This window comes from Protopterus annectens, chromosome 2.part1 (genome assembly GCF_019279795.1).
Source record: "Protopterus annectens isolate FY-2018-M chromosome 2.part1, PAN1.0, whole genome shotgun sequence".
NCBI classification, from domain to species: domain Eukaryota; kingdom Metazoa; phylum Chordata; order Ceratodontiformes; family Protopteridae; genus Protopterus; species Protopterus annectens.
The window spans coordinates 1,730,000,947-1,730,024,988 of NC_056729.1; the positions used below are offsets into that span (position 1 = coordinate 1,730,000,947).

Consider the following 24,042-nt stretch of genomic DNA (forward strand, 5'->3'; position numbering starts at 1 on the left):
AAAGATGGACAGATTATAGGAAATAAAGCAGATCTTTTAATATAGAAAGCACGCTTTGGGTAAGTACAGAAACAGAGAGGGGAAAAGAAGAATCCATGAAAAAACATTTTCTCACCAGTGCATTTCTTTGAGTAAGATATATTTTATTTTTCTTAAAATACTGTCATTACCATCAATCTCTCATGTCAAACAGCAGTTATTGAATTTATTTATTCAGAGATACATGCAGTGGGGATGGCCACGGTGGTACAGCGGTTAGCATTCTTGTCTCACAGCAAGAGGTTCTCTAGTTCAATTGGTTCGATCCTCAGCTGGGGTGCCTTCTGTGTGGAGTCTGCATGTCTTCCCTGTGGTCGTGTGGATTTCCTCCAGGTGATACGGTTTCCTCCCACATCCCAAAGACAAGCTGTAGGTGAATGTGACACTCTAAATTGGCCCTAGGTCTGCGTGTGTGTGCCTTCCATGGAAGGCTAGGTGCTGGGCTGGCAACTTGACACCATACAAACTCTACTGCCAATCATGAGCAGACAGGTGATCTGCTGTGGCAACCCCTAACCGGGAAAAGCCGAAAGAAGCAGAAGAGATACATGCAGTGAGTGGGTCTTCAGATGGACTTACGGGTAATATGTTAGTAGATAATAAGAGACCCAAGGGCTGTGGTAAATAGTCAGACAATGACATCCAATAGAGGTACTAGATGGGTCGATAATGAGACCATTCATTTTTCAGTATGTTTTCATATAACTTTGTAGGAGGTCCGGAGGGAAATGTATGCTGTTTATCTTAGTGACACAACATTAGGCTGCAGGCCTGCTATACACTAATGTGCAAAAAGCATAAGAAGAGGTTTAAAAACATAAAATAACATATTGCAGAACCGCACAGAGCTGCAGTAACTACACAGGGTAAAACTGATCAGCCACAGCATGAACTTATGGGAAAGAGTAGTGGAAGCTAGGATAAAAAGAGAGGTGATGATTAATGAGCAGCAGTATGGTTTCAGGCCAGGAAAGAGCACTACAGATGGAATGTTTGCTCTGAGAGTGTTGATGGAGAAGTACAGAGAAGGTCAGAAGGAGTTGCATTGTGTCTTTGTGGACTTAGAGAAATCATATGACAGGGTGCCTAGTGAGCAGTTGTGGTATTGTATGTAGGAAGTCGGGAGTGTCAGAGAAGTATGTAAGAGTGGTACAGGATATGTACAAAGGTAGTGTAACAGTGATGAGGTCTGCCGTGGGAGTGACGGATGCATTTAAGGTGGCGGTGGGATTACATCAAGGATCAGCTCTGAGCCCTTTCTTATTTGCAGTGGTGATGGACTATGATGTTTGCAGATAACATTATGATATGTAGTGAGGGTAGGGAACAGGTTGAGAAGACCCTGGAGAGGTTGAGATATGCTCTAGAGAGGAGAGGAATGAAGGTCAGCAGGACTAAGACAGAATATACGTGTGTGAATGACAGGGAGGATAGAGGAATGGTGAGGATGCAGGGAGTAGAGGTGGCGAAGGTGAATGAGTTTAGATACTTGGGATTAGCAGTTCAGAGTAATGGTGAGTGTGGAAGAGAGGTGAAGAAGAAAGTATAGGCAGGGTGGAGTGGGTGGAGGAGAGTGTCAGGAGTGATTTTTGACAGATGAGTACCAGTAGGAGTGAAAGGGAAAGTCTACAAGAGAGTAGTGAGACCAGCTATGTTATATGGGTTGGAGATGGTGACATTGACAAAAAGGCAGGAGTCAGAGCTGGACGTGGCAGAGTTAAAGATGTTAAGATTTGCACTGGGTGTGATGAGAGTGGACAGGATTAGGAATAAGTATATTAGAGGGTCAGCTCAGGTTGGACGGTTTGGAGACAAAGCCAGAGAGGCGAGATTGCATTGGTTTGGACATGTGCTGAGGAGGGATGCTGTGTATATTGGGAAAAGGATGCTAAGGATGGAGCTGCCAGGTAAGCGGAAAAGAGGGAAGCCTACGATAAGGTTTATGGATGTGGTGAGAGAGGACATGCAGATGGTTGGTCTGACAGAGCAAGATGCAGAGGACAGAACGAAATGGAAACAGATGATCCGCTGTGGCGACCTCTAATGGGAACAGCCAAAAGAAAAAGAAAAAGAACCAAAAACCCAGGAAAGGGGTCTGTATTTGTAGAGGAAGGAACTGCAGTGATAAATGAGGAAAACGAGCTGCAGTATTTGGGGCAGATGGCTACAAGGTATATATGTAGTAAGGTCAAAGCCTTGGGTTTGGTGTAATGGTTAGCTCCTAAACACAATGTACAGGGTTTGATTCTGATTACAGGATGTTGTCTAGGCTGAAAATGCCCTGTCAGGGTAGTTAGTCTAATATTCTCATATGAATCTATGTGACTAGAATACATATAACAAGGAACTCCAATACAAACAGGAAAAAGTAGTGATGCATTTTTTAAAAATGTATTATTTAGTTATCAAAAAAAAAAATATATACACTCAAGATCAAACCCAGAATATTCATCAAAGAACAAAAAATATTACCACAGGGAGGGTAACTTACATAAAACTACAGGTTTTACAATACTCCAAGAATACTATATATATATATATATATATATATATATATATATATATAGATTCACTTTATAATCCCAGAATCCTGAAATACCGAATCTCAGCATTTCGAGACCATAAAGCCAAAAGCTCTAAATACTGAAATCCCAAAAGCGCAAATTTTGAAATCGCGAATCCTACACTAACCACACAACACACACATACACAAACACACACCTTCCCCCCACACACAAACACACAAACCTACACTACATACAAGCACTGACACATACTAAAGCCCCTAACCAGCACCCTTAAACATACATACTTACCTGAACTTCCATTCAAACACCGCAACACCAGAAACACTACTTCAACATCTCAGAAAGTCAGGATTTTGAAATTTGCGCTTCTGGGGTTTCGGTATTTAGAACTTTTGGCTTTATGATCTCGGGATTCTGAAATTCGGTATTTCAGAATTTTGAGATTATAAAGTGTTCCTATATATATATATATATATATATATATATATATATATATATATATATATATATATATATATATATGTGTGTGTATAAATATATATATATATATATATATATATATATATATATATATATATATATATATATATATATAATGTATGTATGTATATATATATATGTATGTATGTATATATACATATATATATATATATATATATGTATGTATGTATATATGTATGTATATATGTATATGTATATATTTATTTATATATATATATATATATATATATATATATATATATATATATAGGAGCACTTTATAGGTTCATAGGTTGATACTAGGCTATCTGCCCTAGGACATTTATAAGCCTAGCCAGAGTGTGTTTGGCTTTCTCCACCCTTTTAGATTAGATGACTGTGCCTCAGTATAGTAGGTCACAGAAGGTAGCCTTTTTAAGGTTAGTTTACTGCACCTCTGTCAGGGGACACAGAAGAGATCCCAGGGGTAAACCTACGATCTCCCATCCACTCGTCAAAATTTCTCTTGAAGAGAGTCAGTGAGGGTCTCTGCCTAACATGGATTGGGATTTTGTTCCAGAGTGAGGGGAGTCTCTGGGATATGAATCTCCCCTCCAGCATGTCCTATTTATTTCTGTGCTGAGGTTCAAGTCCCTGGAGCGTGTAGCTCTAAGGGATTTGGATTTCCTGAGGTGAAGCATGTCCATTAATTCTGGGTTGGACATGGCTTTATACGTCAGACACAGATCGCCTCTGAGTAGGCGGTATGCAACTGAGTAGAGCTGGAGTTTCTTTAGCCGAGCTGCATAGGGCATCTGTTTGAGCCCCTTGATCCTCTTGGTGAGGTACTTTTGGGGTCTTTCCAGTTGCTGCAGGTGTCGGGTAAGGTACATCCCAAATGGGGCATTGTATTCAATTATGGGCCTGATAAGTGATGAGTAGAGGGGCACAATGACCTCTTTTGATCTAGATGTGAATCCTTTCATAATAAGTAGGTCTTTCTAACCACTTTGGCAATGTGATTGTCAAAGGAGAGATTGCTATCTACTTGGGTCCCCAAATCCCTAATTACTTCTTCCGTACTTAATGGATTACCACCTATGTGGTAATTTGTGGGCACTTTATTTTTCCCAAAGGGGATGACTATGCAATTTTTGGCATTTAGCTTTAGGCCATGGCTCTGGCACCAGTTATCCATCTCTGTGAGACTCTTTTGGAGGATGCTTGTGTCAGCCGGAGAGTCGATTACGGCACCCAGTTTGCAGTCATCTGCGAACTTGGTCAGCCATAGTCCACCCGTGTTAGCCTGTACATCTGAGAAATATATACCGAACAAGAGAGGTCCCAGGACTGAGCCTTGTGGGATGCCACTTGTAACTGGTTTAGAGTCTGACATGGCACCTGCTATTCTGACAATGTGTGTTCTATCCCTGAGCCAGTTTGCTACCCATCTTGTGACATAGGGGTTGATATTTAGGCTGGTGAGCTTATTTATGATGCCCGAGCAGGGTATTGTGTCAAAGGCTTTTGCGAGGTCCAGGTAGGCTGTGTAGACTACCTTTGCTTCATCTATGGCTTTGGGAACTGTTTCAAAGAAGTCGACCAGGTTCAAGAGGCAAGATCTGCCCTTCACAAAGCCGAATTGGGTAGGATCCAGTGTCTGGAGGTTCCCAATGTCTTTGTTTATGATTTCCATGATGATACACTCCATAGCTTTGCAGACCAGGCTAGTCAGGCTTATGGGGCAATAGTTTCCAGGATCCGTTGAGGCACCACCTTTGTGGAGAGGGACCACTATTGCTGTACACCACTCTTTGGGTACATATCCTGTAGTAAGGTTGAGATTGAACAGTAGTTTTATGTTTGGGTTTAGCTCTTTTTGGAGTTCATGTAGGATGCAGCCCAGGACACCGTCTGGTCCCATTGATGCTGTGTTTTTTGCTTTGGAGAGGGCGGCCCTTACCTGAGCATCTGAGATGTCAGGGGGGGGAAGCACTCTGCTGGGATAGATATTTGCCCTTTTGGTGGGGATTGTGGGGAGAAGTTTGCACTGAACCTGTCAGCTAGGATGTTGGCAATGTCTGTGGGTTTGGTGTATTTTTTGTCATTTTGGACTAATTCTGAGCATATCTGGGAATTCCCACCTAGGTTCCTAACATAACTAAAGAAAGCCTTGTGATTATCCTTAGTGTCCTGTGCAATTTTTCTCTCGAAGCTGGCCTTAGACGATTTTATGAGTGCCCGTAGTTTTTGCTAATACTGATCAGAGATGCCTTCCCTTTTTGGGATTTTGCTATATCATGTAGTAGCTTCCTCCTTCTATTGTATAGTTTGTTTATGGCTGGGGTCCACCAGACAGGATGCCTGCCTTTGGAGGATTGGGTCTTGGTTTTATTTGGGATTGCATGATCCATGCATTCCTGAAGGTGTTCATAGAATGCGTTTATAAAGGATTCTGCGGTCTGGGCCATATTTTCCACAGGCCCAGGGGCTTTGAAGGATTCCACCTCGATTTGGAGGAGTGTGAAATTTGCTTTAGAGAAGTTTTTCACTGTGGTGTTCTGGGCAGGGGGTGGGGTCGGGATGTGAATATCCAGTGAATATCCAGTGAAATTAGTTTATGGTCTGATCTTACCAGTGAGGGATACACTTCTGGTCTGGAGCATAGAGCCCCCATGTTGGTGATGATCAGTCCAGTATGTTTTCCCCTCTTGTGGGAGTGGTAACAAGTTGTTCCATAGCATTTGAGTTTATAAATTCTAGGAACCTTTGGGCTAGGGTGTTGGAGCTAGAATAATGCTCCCAGTCTATGTTTGGGTAGTTGAAGTCGCCCAATATAATGATGTTTGGAGAGACCTTCATATTTTCCAGTGTTCTCAGGAAGGCCGAGTGGGGTTCCTGGGTTTGGGAGGGTGGTCTGTAGCAGGCTATAAAACTGGAAGGCAGTTTTACCCACTGTTAGTTGCACATGGATAGTCTCTGATGCTTCGTGCTGTGCCACCAACCTGGAGGTGTGGGTATCTTTGACGAATATTGATACTCCCCCTCCTTTTGTGGTTCGGTCCAAGTTTTGGAGCCACCTATGTTGTAATTCATGGGTGTTTTGTTTTTCCCAAACAGGATGACTATACATTTTTTGGCATTTAGCTTGAGACCATGACTTTGACACCAGATGTCCGTCTCAGTAAGGCCTTTTTGGAGAAAGTCCATGTCAGCCGGAGAGTCAGTTATGGCTCCCAGTTTGCAGTTACTGGCGAACTTGGTTAGCCATAGCCCTCCTGTGTTTGCCTGTACTTCTGAGAAGTATATGCCAAACAGTAAGGGTCCCAGGACTGAGCCTTGTGGGACACCACTTGTGACTGATTTAGAACCTTACCTGGAGTCCGCTATTCTTACCGTGTGAGTTCTGCCTGTAAGCCAACCCTTCCTTTTTTAAATACCTCACAGAAGGATAACAGCAATTTTTCTATTTAGCAGCAAGAACATAGTGCATTCATTCCCCTAGTGGATGGAGGTATACCTACCAGTAAGAAAATGCAAAACTACTGACAACAAAATTATTGCCTGGTAGAAATTAGGCACATTTGCTAGATGTAGTTGGTGTAAATGACCAATCTGTAGTGGACTTCACACATACTTGTAAAAACTGAGCTAGTTATCAGTAAAAGTCTTTTGTCAGGGGCAACTTGGGAAAAATGTCTTATCAAGTGACTTGCTCAAGGACACACAGTTAGGAAAAGACTGAATCAAACCCTGTACCCAGTGTACTGTAGCCAATAGCCTCAATCCTCTTTTCCAACTGTTAGAATAATAGCCTGAGCAACTATGTGTGACATAAATTCCAATATCTGCAAACAATGTGAATGTATACATATTCTGGAGGCAATGACTCTGCAGATATGGACCCTAGAAAGTCCATTCTTATCCTGCATGAGCTGCCAGAGCAATTTACTCTTATAACTACACTGTATCCTGCATGCAAAGCCAACAGCAGCTCTGCCAGAGCAATTTACTCTTATAACTACACTGTATCCTGCATGCAAAACCAACAGCAGCTCTGCCGGAACAATTTACTCTTATAACTACACTGTATCTTGCATTCAAAACCATCAGCAGCTCTGCCGGAGCAATTTTCTCTTATAACTACACTGTATCCTGCATGCAAAACCAACAGCAGCTCTGCCAGAGCAATTTACTCTTATAACTACACTGTATCCTGCATTCAAAACCAACAGCAGCTCTGCCGGAGCAATTTACTCTTATAACTACACTGTATCCTGCATGCAAAACCAACAGCAGCTCTGCCGGAGTAATTTACTCTTATAACTACACTGTATCCTGCATGCAAAACCAACAGCAGCTCTGCCAGAGCAATTTACTCTTATAACTACACTGTATCCTGCATGCAAAACCAACAGCAGCTCTGCCGGAGAAATTTACTTTTATAACTACACTGTATCCTGCATGCAAAGCCAACAGCAGCTCTGCCGGAGCAATTTACTCTTATAACTACACTGTATCCTGCATGCAAAACCAACAGCAGCTCTGCCGGAGCAATTTACTCTTATAACTACACTGTATCCTGCATGCAAAACCAACAGCAGCTCTGCCGGAACAATTTACTCTTATAACTACACTGTATCTTGCATTCAAAACCAACAGCAGCTCTGCCGGAGCAATTTTCTCTTATAACTACACTGTATCCTGCATGCAAAACCAACAGCAGCTCTGCCGGAGCAATTTACTCTTATAACTACACTGTATCCTGCATGCAAAACCAACAGCAGCTCTGCTGGAGCAATTTACTCTTATAACTACACTGTATCCTGCATTCAAAACCAACAGCAGCTCTGCCGGAGCAATTTACTCTTATAACTACACTATATCCTGCATGCAAAGCCAACAGCAGCTCTGCCGGAGCAATTTACTCTTATAACTACACTGTATCCTGCATGCAAAGCCAAAAGCAGCTCTGCCGGAGCAATTTACTCTTATAACTACACTGTATCCTGCATGCAAAACCAACAGCAGCTCTGCCGGAGCAATTTACTCTTATAACTACACTGTATCCTGCATGCAAAACCAACAGCAGCTCTGCCGGAGCAATTTACTCTTATAACTACACTGTATCCTGCATGCAAAACCAACAGCAGCTCTGCCGGAGTAATTTACTCTTATAACTATACTGTATCCTGCATGCAAAACCAACAGCAGCTCTGCCGGAGCAATTTACTCTTATAACTACACTGTATCCTGCATGCAAAACCAAAAGCAGCTCTGCCAGAGCAATTTACTCTTATAACTACACTGTATCCTGCATGCAAAGCCAACAGCAGCTCTGCCGGAGCAATTTACTCTTATAACTACACTGTATCCTGCATGCAAAACCAACAGCAGCTCTGCCGGAGCAATTTACTCTTATAACTACACTGTATCCTGCATGCAAAGCCAACAGCAACTCTGCCGGAGCAATTTACTCTTATAACTACCCTGTATCCTGCATACAAAACACACAGCAGCTCTGCCAGAGCAATTTACTCTTATAACTACACTGTATCCTGCATGCAAAACCAAAAGCAGCTCTGCCAGAGCAATTTACTCTTATAACTACACTGTATCCTGCATGCAAAGCCAACAGCAGCTCTGCCGGAGCAATTTACTCTTATAACTACACTGTATCCTGCATGCAAAACCAACAGCAGCTCTGCCGGAGCAATTTACTCTTATAACTACACTGTATCCTGCATGCAAAGCCAACAGCAACTCTGCCGGAGCAATTTACTCTTATAACTACCCTGTATCCTGCATACAAAACACACAGCAGCTCTGCCAGAGCAATTTACTCTTATAACTACACTGTATCCTGCATGAAAAACCAACAGCAGCACTGCCGGAGCAATTTACTCTTATAACTACCCTGTATCCTGCATACAAAACACACAGCAGCTCTGCCAGAGCAATTTACTCTTATAACTACACTGTATCCTGCATGAAAAACCAACAGCAGCTCTGCCAGAGCAATTTACTCTTATAACTACACTGTATCCTACATACAAAACCAACAGAAGCTCTGCCGGAGCAATTTACTCTTATAACTACACTGTATCCTGCATGCAAAACCAACAGCAGCTCTGCCGGAGCAATTTACTCTTATAACTACACTGTATCCTGCATGCAAAACCAACAGCAGCTCTGCCGGAGCAATTTACTCTTATAACTACACTGTATCCTGCATGCAAAACCAACAGCAGCTCTGCCGGAGCAATTTACTCTTATAACTACACTGTATCCTGCATGCAAAACCAACAGCAGCTCTGCCGGAGCAATTTACTCTTATAACTACACTGTATCCTGCATGCAAAACCAACAGCAGCTCTGCCGAGCAATTTACTCTTATAACTACACTGTATCCTGCATGCAAAACCAACAGCAGCTCTGCCGGAGCAATTTACTCTTATAACTACACTGTATCCTGCATGCAAAGCCAACAGCAGCTCTGCCGGAGCAATTTACTCTTATAACTACACTGTATCCTGCATGCAAAACCAACAGCAGCTCTGCCGGAGCAATTTACTCTTATAACTACACTGTATCCTGCATGCAAAGCCAACAGCAGCTCTGCCGGAGCAATTTACTCTTATAACTACACTGTATCCTGCATGCAAAACCAACAGCAGCTCTGCCGGAGCAATTTACTCTTATAACTACACTGTATCCTGCATGAAAAACCAACAGCAGCTCTGCCAGAGCAATTTACTTTTATAACTACACTGTATCCTACATACAAAACCAACAGAAGCTCTGCCGGAGCAATTTACTCTTATAACTACACTGTATCCTGCATGCAAAACCAACAGCAGCTCTGCCGGAGCAATTTACTCTTATAACTATCCTGCATGCAAAACCAACAGCAGCTCTGCCGGAGCAATTTACTCTTATAACTACACTGTATCCTGCATACAAAACCAACAGCAGCTCTGGCAGAGCAATTTACTCTTATGACTACACTGTATCCTGCATGCAAACCAACAGCAGCTCTGCCAGAGCAATTTACTCTTATAACTACACTGTATCCTGCATGCAAAACCAACAGCAGCTCTGCCGAAGCAATTTACTCTTATAACTACACTGTATCCTGCATGCAAAACCAACAGCAGCTCTGCCGGAGCAATTTACTCTTATAACTACACTGTATCCTGCATGCAAAACCAACAGCAGCTCTGCCGGAGCAATTTACTCTTATAACTACACTGTATCCTGCATGAAAAGCCAACAGCAGCTCTGCTGGAGCAATTTACTCTTATAACTACACTGTATTCTGCATGCAAAGCCAACAACAGCTCTGCCGGAGCAATTTACTCTTATAACTACACTGTATCCTGCATGCAAAACCAACAGCAGCTCTGCCGGAGCAATTTACTTTTATAACTACACTGTATCCTGCATGCAAAACCAACAGCAGCTCTCCCGGAGCAATTTACTCTTATAACTACACTGTATCCTGCATGCAAAACCAACAGCAGGTCTGCCAGAGCAATTTACTCATAACTACACTGTATCCTGCATGCAAAACCAACAGCAGCTCTGCCGGAGCAATTTACTCTTATAACTACACTGTATCCTGCATGCAAAACCAACAGCAGCTCTGCCACAGCAATTTACTCTTATAACTACACTGTTAAAGAGGGTTCTCCCTTATGTAATGTAATTACCGAAGCATGTAAACACCAAAAGAGAGAATTTGGAAGAACCTGTGTACTTGATTTGGGTGGCACAGTGGTACCAGGGGTAGAGTTTTTAGTTCAGAACATGATGTTCTCAGGTGGGTTGAGTTTCTGTGTAGAATTTGCATGTTCTCACTGTATTTCTTTGTTTTTTTTCCATATGCTGCATCTTTCTGCCACATTCTAAGGGCATGTGGTAGGTAGATGAGTGAGTTCTACACTGTCTGTTAGTATTTATGTGCATGTATGTGTATGTACGCATGTTTTAGAAGAAGGGCCTGACAACATTCTTCTGCTTTGCTCCCTCATCTTGTAAGTTCACTAGATAGTGCTGTTATTTTACGTGGTCACTATTGGAGTTGGCTGTGACTTGTAATGGTGAATGGATGGACTTCACTTATTAGATGAATTACAAGCAGTTAGCAAAATAACAAAATTCATTTTCACAGAGCACCCTGCGACCACTGGTAATTATCTTTGTGATTGTTAACGATTCCATGACACTCAGAACAGACTCTTGTCACACCAAAATTTGTAAAGATAAAGGAAGTGACCTGCTCGCCTATGGCTAAAACATGGAACATAATAAATTGATTAAAACGAAAGCATGGAAACTTACATTTTAATTTTTCCAGGTGTTTTGGGTTTCTAATATCATGATGGGAATGGACCACATTCCTAAGTCAAATTGTGATTAAAGTTCATGATATTAGTATTGTTTCAGTCATTGATGTTAGCCAAAAGTGCTGTTTGCAGTGTCCACAATTGGAGTCATGCTCCAAATGGACAGATGATGCCAAGAAAGGGAGAGTAGGATTGCTGGAACTGAATTCATCCTCAAGTCTTGGTGGGTATCTTCACTTAGTGTACCCTGTTTTCACAAAATCTCACCAGCACTTATATATAGGTGGTATTTTACTATTTTATATAGCATATATCATGGAGAAAGGCAGGTTAAAAAATAAAATACCCCACTCGGGCATTGTTGGCAAAATTAAGAGATTAGATACAAACTCATATGTCACCAACTGGATAGCCAACTGGCTCACAGACAGCACCCAGGAAGTTGTAATTGGGGAGTCCACCTCTACAAAGAGGCCAGTCACAAGTGGAGCCCCTCAGGGTTCAGTCCTTGGACTGATTCTTTTTGGCATTTACTTCTCTGAGGTCAAGGTCAATGTCAGTGGTCTCTGGCTGACTAAATTTGCAGATGATTGCAAATTAAGAGCTTTCACTGAATCTCACACTGACACAAATGTTCTCCAGGACGGGCTAACACAGACAAACAACTGGTGTCAGAGCCATGGAATAAAACTAAATGCCAATAAATGCATAATACTATTCTTTGGGAAGTCATCCACCCCTGGTATCTATCATATTGACAAAGCATCCCTTAGAGTTGACCAAGTAGTCAAGGACTTAGGGACACACATAGAGAGTAATCTAACCTTTTACCATCATGTGTCTACAGTGGTGAGGAAATCATTTTATGTTGTGCAATTAAAAACAAGGTATGGCATCTAAGTCCAAGGGAAGTCATTGTCCCACTGTGTTTGACATTCATCAGACCTATCATTGAATACAATGCCCCCTTTGGTATGTACCTAATCAGGCATATCTGACAATTGGAACATCCACAGAGGTTCCTCACTAAAAGAATACAGGGTGTAAGTAAAATGCAGGTCCTATGCAGACCACCTCGAGGGCCTCTCCGTGTATTCTGCCTCCCACACGCTTTTGAGGGGAGATCTATGCCTGGCATTTTCAGACCCCATTCTGATGGACATCCTGCATATCCACAAAACAAACAGCACCACAATTACCCATTTTAAAGACTTAAACCTTGTCTTTGATATAAGTAGGACCTGCTGGAGAGACAGGTATGTATCCCAGTGACTACCCTGTCTATGGAACAAGGTCCCCATCCATGTGGAACAGAGTTCCTCCTTAACCAAATTTAAGTGCGACTTGGGCAATTGGATGGGGAACTGGAAATTCATCCCTGGGTTTGACACCTATGTCTTTAATGGACACAAGCAATCTGTAAGTGGCTCATCTCCCAGGCCCCTGCTTACACTTATCAAGGGTATCAGAACTTGTCAGAGATTTGGGATGCATGGCTAGGCTTAAAAAGACCTTTATGGTTGTTTGTCTACTAAACCCCTATGAACCTATAAAAAAAACAGCTGGGTGTACAAGTTCCAGTATAACAAAGTACCCAATCCTGGTACACGCACTGATGCTAGGAGTGGAAAAAATGACAGCGTAGAATCCTAATGACATGAAAACATTCCTACAATGGGGTTAGGCTGGACTCAGGTGGAGGATGGCCTCCCCTGTTGTAGAAGGAGGTAGCTGTCTGAAAAAAAAACTGACAGGCCAAAAAAGAGCCATAAAGCTGATAGAGTGGACTATTGAGTATAAGGAAAAATTATGCATTGTTAGTATTATGCAAGAAGCCCAGAATTTCCAGATAGAAGATATTGAAAAATATTAAGACAGAATTTAGAGGAAGAAGAAAAATACTTGCACAAGAAAACCTGTCAAAAAGCTTTAAATGCACGGAACCAGTAAGACACAGGATATGGGGGTTTTCTGTGATCATGGATCCTACATCAAATAAGGCTTCCCATCATACTGCTCAACCTCTTAGAGCAAGAAATCTAGACAAAGCTACAAATAAAAGTGGGACAAATGCCCAAAAATAGGTACACTTTTTAAAATATTGCTCTTACAAACTTAGAAATTTGATAGAATAACAGGTTTTGCTTTAGCATGACTTTTCTGAAGGGTATGAAGTCTGAAACTCAAATGTCTGTCATTATTTTCTAACTTCAGTCTTTAATAATGATTTGCCACTAATTTACCAGAAAACCACAATTTTTTTAAAAAATGGACCAAAACTATGAGGCAGAAATCTGGACATTCTGTTAAAATCTGTACAGTTTAGAGGTATGCATGGGGGTTCTTACAAAGTGCTAGCAAGTAATGGCACCATTGTGCTCTAAATGAGAGACTTCCATCAACCTCATTGGTGCCACAGTTTCAGTACAATATGAGGCATGTAATTATTTGTGAAGAACACCGTAGATAGGTTAGTCAATGTCTAGCCACCTAAAATTAGATGTCTATGAATACCCAGACTGCATTGCAGCAGACAAGCTATGTCTGTTCTCTACTGGGTGCTGCATATTGAATGTGACCATTGCTACCTTTTTTCTGTCTTTTTCAACAGCATCCAAAGTCACCTAGACCTGGGCTATTAGGAAATATTTACGTAAGGGTGACATTCATGGTGAACAACAGTGAATGATGTTAAAGCATTTCTGCCCTGACATTGAAATTTATAGTGTCAGACAAACCCAGTTCAAAGATATATCCCCATTTCTCTATTTCAGAAGTATAGTCTTTGTCTTTGTTGCATGCCTTGTGGAAGAATAGTCTTTACTTTCATAAAAAGATAAATTTAAATCCAGAATGGACTCTACATAGTTGAGAATATAATTTATCAGTGGTTTTACAAATGTTAACAATGAAAAATACGAGTTTCGCAGGCTGCTACTGCTTTCCTCCTACCCAAGTAATAATTTACTAGCAGTACATTAAGTATTAACAATAATAATATGACGTTTATGGGCTGGAATGACATCCTGTCCATGACCCAGTGAATGCAAGAATGTCCTAAGTAAAATGCAGGGCATAGACATAGCTGATTAAACAATAATACTGACTATTTAATTTGCTGCTTGTATCCTCTGCAGGTCCAAATATTAATAGATTTCATTAACAGAATAACAATGGAACTGACAGTAAGGAAACCAGCATGGGAAAATGACTTTTGGACAGTATGGAGTAATATGGATTTCCTGTTCCATTCCTGAAATTATTACTTCCATTATAGCGTTATACCATGATAAGGCTGTAGACTGGTTCTGAGATTTCTTAAATAGTAATTAGGATAAAATGAATGATGCACAAAGAAGTTATTTATTTAGCATAAATAAAGAAAAATTACACCACAATAAATAGAATTAAAAGAATATCAGTTCTGGAAAAAAAAACACAAATATACTAATAAATTCAAAGGCAATACCTGCAACCAAGCTACACAATCAATACATTTTTACAACAGAAAAGGAAGACACTACAGAGCCCATAAGAAAAAAAATCTCTACAATTAAGGAAACTAGATTAAAAAAATAAAAAATAGCTCAAACTGAATTATCTGATGATAGTCATGCCTAGATGTCACAGGTCTTCTATCACACAGTCCATACATCTCTTCGCTGGATGCCCTCATTTTCTCTTGCCTTCTTCTTGTCAGTCCCAAATATTCTTCACCAGATTGGTTTCTAGTTTTCTATACATGTGCCCGGACCACCATAACTTTATTAGCAATTGGAGCTACTTTGACGTCTCGTCTGATAACCTCAATTCTTCGTCTGTCCCTTAGTATGCATCCTGTTACCCATCTGAGGCACTTTATGTCCATCACCACTAGCATCCTCAGCTACTGTGCTCTCACTGCCCAGGTTTCTGTACCACATAAAGTCCTGCTCTCATCACTGTTTGTACACCTTACCTTTTAACTTGTCATTCCTCTGTCATAGACTGCACATGACAATCTGTGCCAATTGGCTGCACTTCCTCTCTGTGCCAATTGGCTGCACTTCCTCTCTGTGCCACTTGGCTGCACTCCCTCTCTGTGCCAATTGGTTGCACTCCCTCTCTGTGCCAATTGGTTGCACTCCCTCTCTGTGCCAATTGGCTGCACTTCCTCTCTGTGCCAATTGGCTGCACTTCCTCTCTGTGCCACTTGGCTGCACTCCCTCTCTGTGCCACTTGGCTGCACTCCCTCTCTGTGCCAATTGGTTGCACTCCCTCTCTGTGCCAATTGGCTGCACTTCCTCTCTGTGCCAATTGGCTGCACTCCCTCTCTGTGCCACTTGGCTGCACTCCCTCTCTGTGCCACTTGGCTGCACTCCCTCTGATTTTGGCTTTGACTTCCTCTTTGAAATTCTTTTTCTCCTCATTCGCCCTGCCCAGATTCCTGAAGCTGTTTACCTGTTACACTATTTTCCCTTTAATCTCAATTTTCTGCTTCTTCTGATTTCCCCCATTCACTGCCAACTGCCTTATCTGTACAGTTTCATCCCATGTGCCTTTAGTTTTGCATTCCATTCCCCTATCTTTTGCTGAAGGTCTTGCCCAGAGTCTGCCTGTAATGCCACATCATCTGAATACAGTAGCTTTGTTGATCTGGCTCTTCTGAACTGTTTGTTATTGCAGTCCATCCCCAGTATGAACATCAGTGGGCTCTGAGCTGAACCCTGATGCACACCCACTCCCCCTGGAAACCCCTCTGTGAGTCTGAACACTGTTCCTACTTTAGTCATTGGGTCCTTGTACATAGCCTGCATTAATTCTACCAATGTTTCCTGGACCTCGGACCACAGCAGAGCTGTCCAAATCAGCTTTCTTGGGACCATGTCATGTGCTTTCTTACATTCTAGGAATACCAAGTTCGACTCTTTCCTCATTTCTAGCTACTTCTTAACTCTCTGTCTCTGACTGAGAAGAAGTGTACTTACCTAATGATACCCCCCAAAAGAAAGTTCAAAGGAAATATTTGGGCTTCAAAATGGATGTACTTTTGCTGCACATCAGCAGGTCAAATGGTATCAGAAATCGTCAGTCTAAGGATCTAAACATCTTCTACTACATCAGCTTCAACAGAATGGTTTGGAGGGACAGGTATATTTCTCTGTGGATACTGCTTCTGTGGGACTGACTCCCTATCCCCCTAAAGCAAAGTTCATCCTTGTCCATTTTCAAGAGCAACTTAGATCTATGGCTGGGAAACAGAAAATGTACTCCCGGACTGCCCCTGTACTACTAATGGACAGATGCAGCTCCAAAATGCATTATTCTATGTATGGGTCCCCTCAAATGATCTATGGTATGATCTAATTTATTCTCATTAGGAGTAATATACAATGATCGACCATGTGATGAGTAAGGCTAGTCTATAACCAAAAGGGATAGGTTATTTCAAGCACAAACAGGGAAATTGGCTAGGCTTAAAATAAGCTGCAAATGCAGCTATCTTAGAACTTACCTATGAACCTAAAAGAGTCAACAGGCTGGAATTTATTATTGTTATGAAATAAGGCATTTTCAGCACTATGATTGCTTTTCATAATGTATTAAAACTGTGCAAAATATGCTTACAAAGTAATAGAAATTAATTCAGTAACAGAAAATTTTACCTTAAGCTCAAGAAGGCACTCTGTGCATGTACATCTGGTAGTTCTGATGCACAGACAGAGGCACTGGGTACCCTTGGTGGCTGGCCTCATTCATTACAATGTATCTGAACAGGTAATGCATGGTCTGTCTTGCTTAATATTTACACCAGTTTGCTTAGAGCTAATCCATGTTTAAATTGCTGCTGATTCACTTGCATCTCAAGCTATTAAACCACTATGATGCTTGTGTTCTTGGAGTAAATATTATTCTGAATCTGGTTTTCAAAAAAAGAGCTGCAGCAAAAATGGCTGAAAAACAGAGAAATTAAGAATATTTAGCATAAATAGAATGCAAGTGTAGCTCTGAGAGAGAGGAATGATATTTAATGCGATGTTCTAGTGCTGTAAAACATGCCCTGGTGATACTGTGTACAAACAAATGAATGTATGAAGCTTTTCAAAATGTGAGAGAAGGTATCTTTCTCTTTTCCTTACGTTTGCCATTAAAAATGCAACACGATTCTCTTTGTGCATATAGCATACTATAACTTCCAATAATAAACAAATGCAAACATTAAACCATTACAGTGTTACTTACAAACTAACACATCTGTTGAAGATGAGCTTAGCAATAGAGATAAAATGCTACAGTTACTCTTTCTGTATGAAAAAAGAGGTATACCTGATAGCTGACTGATCACAACAGAGCAGGTGTGTCAGACCTGCTGACAAGGGACTGTTTGAAGCTTGCTACTTGTGTTCCCAGCACTTGTATCTCAACTTAGAAATTCTGATATATTTAGTTTAAACTCCAGCAATTTTTGCAGCTGAGAAGTTATCTAGGGGAGGTGAGCCATAGTTAATTGTTTTATTTCTTATATTCTGTTTGTTTAGCATGATTATTTTCTGTTTCCTTGTCCAATTCATTGCCACTCTATATTTAACTGTTTATTCTAATGCTTACATCACTGCGTGTGTAATGCCCAAACTAACGAAACCCCCATAACCTCTATAAACTTCCTAATTAACATACCACTCCTAATAAATGCACATGATACAGAGGGACACAATTGCGCTGGATTGCATGGCTAGGCTTATAAAGGCCTGGGTGGTTGTTAACCTAGCATATAACTCTGAACTGATGAACTCATTCATTCCTAATTAAAGTACTTTTAATTAGTCCCTTTAAAAAGGTTGCAGATGCTTTGCATTTTATGTATTTATGCATTCATAAAATGGTCAAACTGCTCTCTGCATGTCAGCATTTGTGTTTATAATTATTTGGTATATTAGCAAAAATAAAATAGTAACTGAGAGGTCCCCAGCCTGTTAGGGGTGGAAAGTATTCCGAGCCATACCTGGAAATTAATATGTGAGTGTGTGTGTGTCTGTGTGTGTGTGTGTGTGTGTGTGTGTGTGTGTGTGTGTGTGTGAGAGAGAGAAAGTTTTTTTGAAGTATAGCTACTGTGGGCAAGTGAGCACTGGGAGGCTCTAAAACTTAGAGACAGTGGTGAGAAAATAATCTGTCAACCTAAACCCAAGACCCTTCTTATCTGGCTGTTCACTGTGATGCCTGTTCTTGGGTATGGGTGATATCATAGCAGCACTGCATATGTCCTGCATGCTCTTATGACCAAGCTGCACTTAGGACACTGTTTTGTGTCTCATGTTTGTGTGCCTTTTTATGTACTTGTATCTGTCTGCTTGGCATCATTGGCATGACTCAAGAGACCATACATACATAGTCATTGACACTGATTGGCAGTTTTCAGATCATCCAACTTCAAAACTCCAAATCCTTCCATTAGTTTGGAGTGGTGGGATTAAACCTCATTCTGGTTGTGCAATTATGGTGTTTCCTTGAAATCCTCTCTAAATGTTTAAAAAGCAAATAAGGGGTTTCACGTATGTTCTCTGTAATATTTCTAGTTCTACTTCTCTCCACTCCTGCAGTGAATGTGTTGACATCCATGTCTCAAACACATAAGTTTGTTAAGATAGGAAACCTAATTATAATACTCTGTATAGCAGCTTTTAGCATTTTACGATGCTATTCATTCAGTTTCGTATTATTTTTATTTTTTTTCAGTTACAGATAACAATATTGTTGCAGTATATGTAGTAAACCCATAATAGTCTATATATATTTTTTCACATTGAGACTGAAAATGAGGTGATAAGAACAATGTGTCCAGTTGATTATAACATGAATTATCTGTTGATCTGTATCTTTGTCTGCATTCTTCATCCTGTAGCCTTTTAGGTACAGGAACCACAATAAATAAAATTAAAAGATAGATGTAATTAATGTAAAGTTGCACTGTTTTGAATTGGTTTAGTCTATCTTGGCTTTCTGATGCATGATTTATGAACCCAGTCTATGTCCTACTCTGTTCATAAAACCCAAAGATTCAGGCAGCAAGTTTTACCGTGGAGTGACGCTGGAATCTTGTGGTTGCAAATAGTTGAAAGGGTTCAGCAGCTCAGGAAATAAAATGGTATCCATCAATTTTAATGCTGTAATCTTAACAAATCCAGATAATAACAGATGTGTTTATGCATGTCAGGATTGCTAAAGTCTAAACTGATGTTTTAACTTCAAAAATGATTTGTAAAGAAATCATTTTGTATGTTCTAGACTGTTTTATTAACTTATTTCTTCTTTTTTGTCCCTAACAGTGCCTGGAGTTATTTTATATTCAGGTAAGTGATACATATATAGTTTAATTTTTATATAGCTTTGCCTTTACAAAGTATTTAGTACCTCTGGAACAGTAAAATAAGTAGAAATTTTATAACTATTATAAATAATATTGTCATTGTAAATAGAGTCACATTCCCATGTTTAACAGTGTAGCAGAGAGTAACTAATCTATGACTCAGAACTGCCCTTGTAGGTATCTATCTGATCTGGTAAATAAATATGACCCTGTCAGGGACAGCTGTCAGCTTCAGGGTAACTGCTGTTACTGATTCAGAGGTGAAAGCAATGAAAACCTGATTTCGTCTTCCATAGTGGTGTCCTTAAACACTGAAATGTTAGGGGATATAGTTCTAGCATTGCACTAAGTGGACAGGGAAGGGTGGGGATGGTATATAACAAGCTGTGGACGAGATTCTGTAGGGCCTCTCTTTCATTTGCAACATTTTGGTGATAAAAATTGAAGATAGGCTCCCTATTAACATCTAAAATTGCAGCACATTAGCAATGAATCAAAGAGCTCCCTATTGAAATGTTGACGCTCTAAATGCTGAGTAACAAAAAGAAGAAAACAAAGACCAAAAACAAAGAAGAACAAATCTCAAAAGCTGCTCTTCTCCTTTAAAGTGCTTTTTGAGGTGGGGGGAGGGGGCAAGCCCCCCCATCCCCCAAACCTATATATACCAACTCTTACATCACCATACCTCAGAGAAAAGGAAATATTCTGAGAAATGGCATCTCAGACTTAATATATTTAAGTTTGTTCTTTTGGCCATTCAGTCTCCACATTTCAGGACTTGCTCTGGTGTGTCCCAAAATTTCAAATGGTTACCATGAAATTGGCAAAGGGAATCTGACACCAAATGGCTGGTAAAACCCCTTATAAGAGATCAAAATCTGATGCAAATGTCTCCAGGAAGATGCAGCCAGCCACGTGCAGAGTAAAAGTTGATCTGCTCATTCGTCCACTTAAGTATCTAGACTTATGGGAACAGACAAAAGATTACAGCAGCCATCTGAAAAAAAAGGACTGTGAAATCAAGAAGAGCAGGAAAAATCCCAGCAGTAGACAGCAAAAAAAAAAAAAAAATCAGGCAGAAAAAAAGCAGAGTGGGTAAACCAAAAGTTTCCTCCTGAGTTGCAGACTGTGTTGTACAGAGACCGAGCTGTAATGGAGAAAATGGTCAGGTAGTTGAACCAGAAATGCAAGAGAAAGTTTCTGTCCAGATGGATAATAGCATCTTTGCTGATGAAGACAGCAACCAGTCTATGCCTGCTGAGAAATTCTTTGGTAATGCTCCTGGGGGTTTTCCCCCTCAGGTTCCTAAGACCTCAATAACTCTCCTTCTGCTATGCTCCCACGAGCATCTTTGCTCTCTTTTCTCTATTAGCTATCAATAACTATCAATACAATAACAATAGCTATCAATAACCTCAATAACTCTCCTTCAGCTATGCTCCCACGAGCATTTTCCAGGCTCTCCTGTCTCTATCAGCTGCTTATTTCTTGTGGTTCAACATTGTAACATTGTAACTATTGCATGTAGCTTTCCATTTACTACATTGTAACTATTGTATGCAGATTTCCATTACTAATTTCTTTTCTGAAATTGTGCATGTCTAGTGTATCCTCATTTTACTTAAAAGTATGTATATAAAACATCTTCTCACCTAATATCTGAGTGTGCGCACTAAAATGTATAAACAATAAGTCCACAATCAGTGCTTTTCTGCTTATTATGCATATTTTCAAGGTATTACTTGTAACTGTTTCCATATTACGTAAGACTGACATCCGTGTATTTCTGTACCTTATCTGTATTATGTATGTTGGAGCTTTTCTCCCCGGGCCTCCACTGAAAACGGGTCACTCTAACCCAGTGGACTTCCCCGGTAATCAAACTGGAAATAAATAAGAAATAAATAAATAATGTGAGACTCATGCTGGTAAGAACAAAAAAGGAAAAATGGGTTACATTTGTATAATATTTAGTGAGGAAAATGTAGTGTTCAGTGGATTTATATGTACATAATTTTTCTTTTTCTGTCACTAAATATTTCTTTTCAGTTTTATTTGCATATACAACTTGACAAGAAAAGAAAACACCGACCTGTGTTTGTTTGGTTGTATAATACATACAGACTGAAACAAGACTGTTCCCCCATGCTTAGATGATGCACCAAGCAACCAGCTTCTGCTCTGGAACCCCATGATCCACATGTTCTTTACTGGTCATTTCTCCCAAAGACCTTTTAAAGACTTCCATAGACCTGTTTACAGTCTAGCCAGTAACCTATTCTTTTTGAGGTTTCCTTGATGATAAAACTAGTGTCCGTTCCTACTTAACTTGTTTCCCCTCTGGTGATCTTGTACAGATAAACCACGTATGTCTATATTTTGCTTCTATGAGAAAACGGACTAATTTTTTCTAGTGTGGCCTTTCTGTCTCTTTTTTCTTGTAGTGTGTGTCTTCTGCATCCTGGTACCTTTTTTCTTTATGAAATCTTCAGAATTGGATGCGGACTCTGAGGTCACATGAGTGACTTCTCAAATTGAAATATTATCTATGTACTCTGCATGTAGCCTAACATCATAGTGGCTTTAGCTACTATATTTCCTCTTTGTAGTTTGGAATTCATTGCCACAATTGTATTTATGCTACAATATTTGATCAATTGTATATTATCCATTTTTATGTTGTCTGACCTCCTATGTGCAACACCCTGCATTTTTTCCATTTAATTTGCTGTCTTGCCATCTTTTTATTGTTGTATTTGTTAACTTTTCCCCATCCATATTACTGCCCGTCAATTTTAATGTCTTCTGAAAAAGTGTTTCTTCCCTTGTACTAACTGTAGTAGACCCTCACCTCTACCCCCTGCAGGGGTAATTATCTTTCCTTTTGAGTGTCCCTTTGCCTTTGTTGTTAGCATTCTGCACCTGAGCTGCTTTTCTAGCCATTTGATCCTTTCTCCTACCCTGTCCCCATCAGATTGCTTATTAACATGTATTGTATCATAAAAGCAAAGCATTTGCTGAAATCCAGGTGTGTAAGACCTGCATGTTCACTTCTGCATTTACTGTTATAGAAATAAGTTGTACTAATTGTTTGGCTCTACTGGCTGCAGACCTGTGATGGTAAATGGCCTTGTGGGTTATTATACTCCTAAGATTTTGTGTACTGTCTGACATCAGTTTCTCAATTCCCTTCCCCATTACAGATGTTAAAATCTGTAGATGATGATTCCCCAGATTGCTTGCCACCCATCAAAGATAAATACACCTCTAGATTGCTTAAACAAAATGATTCCCTTGATGTAATCCACATCCAAATGACTGCCAATTGTAGGAACCCCCTCCATGAACCAGGATACCTACACTGCATACTTGGACCTACTTGAATCACTCAAGGTACAACCAAATACCCTGGTTTTAGATGACTTTAACTACCCAGCCATAGATCAGGTAAATTGTAATTGTACTAAAACACTTGCCCAAGGGGTCTTGGACTTCATCAACTCCAATTCCCTGGACCAGTTGGTTGAAACCCCCACAAGGGGCCCAAACATTCTGGATCTGGTGCTCACTAACATGCATAATCGTTGCATTACCTCAAGTGTGTGACCTTCCTTAGTTAGGTCTGTATTAACCAGCCATACCTGACAGGATCAAAACAAGATCCTCAAGAAAGAGCAAGCCTGCCTGGTGGACCTACTCCATTAACAAATTATACAATAAAAGAAATAAATTGTTGTCCAAGAGCAGGAAAGAATGGTCTCTGACCTGGACGCATTCCCTCCTCTGCTTAAATGACCTGGACATGGCCAAGGCCTTTGACATTATTCTCCAGTCAGGCATCACTGATAAACTCACCCAGCTGGAGATCAACTCGTATATTGTCAGGTGGGTTGCAAACTGTCTCACTGATAGAATGCACACAGTCAAACTAGGTGATTCTACCTCCACTAGCAGACCCGTAACCAATGGTGTTCCATAGGGATCCATGCTGGGGCTTTGGAATTTACTTATCAAATGTACAGGCTAAAACAAAAGCCTATGGCTGACAAAGTTTGCTGATTGCAAACTGGGTGCAGTCATTGAGTCCCCAAATAATGTCAACATCCTACAAGAGGAACTTACATAGGCAAACAACCGGTGCCAAAGTCATGGGCTAAAACTCAATGCAAAAAATGCATTATCATCCCCTTTGGCAAGGGTAACATCCTTGCAGATTACCACATTAACAACACCGTAAGTATGCAATCAGTGGTGAGAGACTTGGGCACAAACAGGCTGACAGAACCTTTCCTTTGACACCATGTGTCCACAGTGGTAAGAAAGG

General features: G+C 40.5%; 1 protein-coding gene across 1 annotated transcript in view; it reads left to right on the plus strand.

Annotated features, from left to right (window-relative positions):
* The window catches only part of MXRA8 (matrix remodeling associated 8), a 574,547-nt gene that overhangs the window by 49,301 nt on the left and 501,204 nt on the right, over positions 1-24,042 (plus strand). Inside the window, exon 2 of the mRNA XM_044063600.1 lies at positions 19,678-19,701. Coding sequence (XP_043919535.1) covers positions 19,678-19,701 — 24 coding nt within the window. The remainder of the gene's footprint in view (positions 1-19,677; positions 19,702-24,042) is intronic.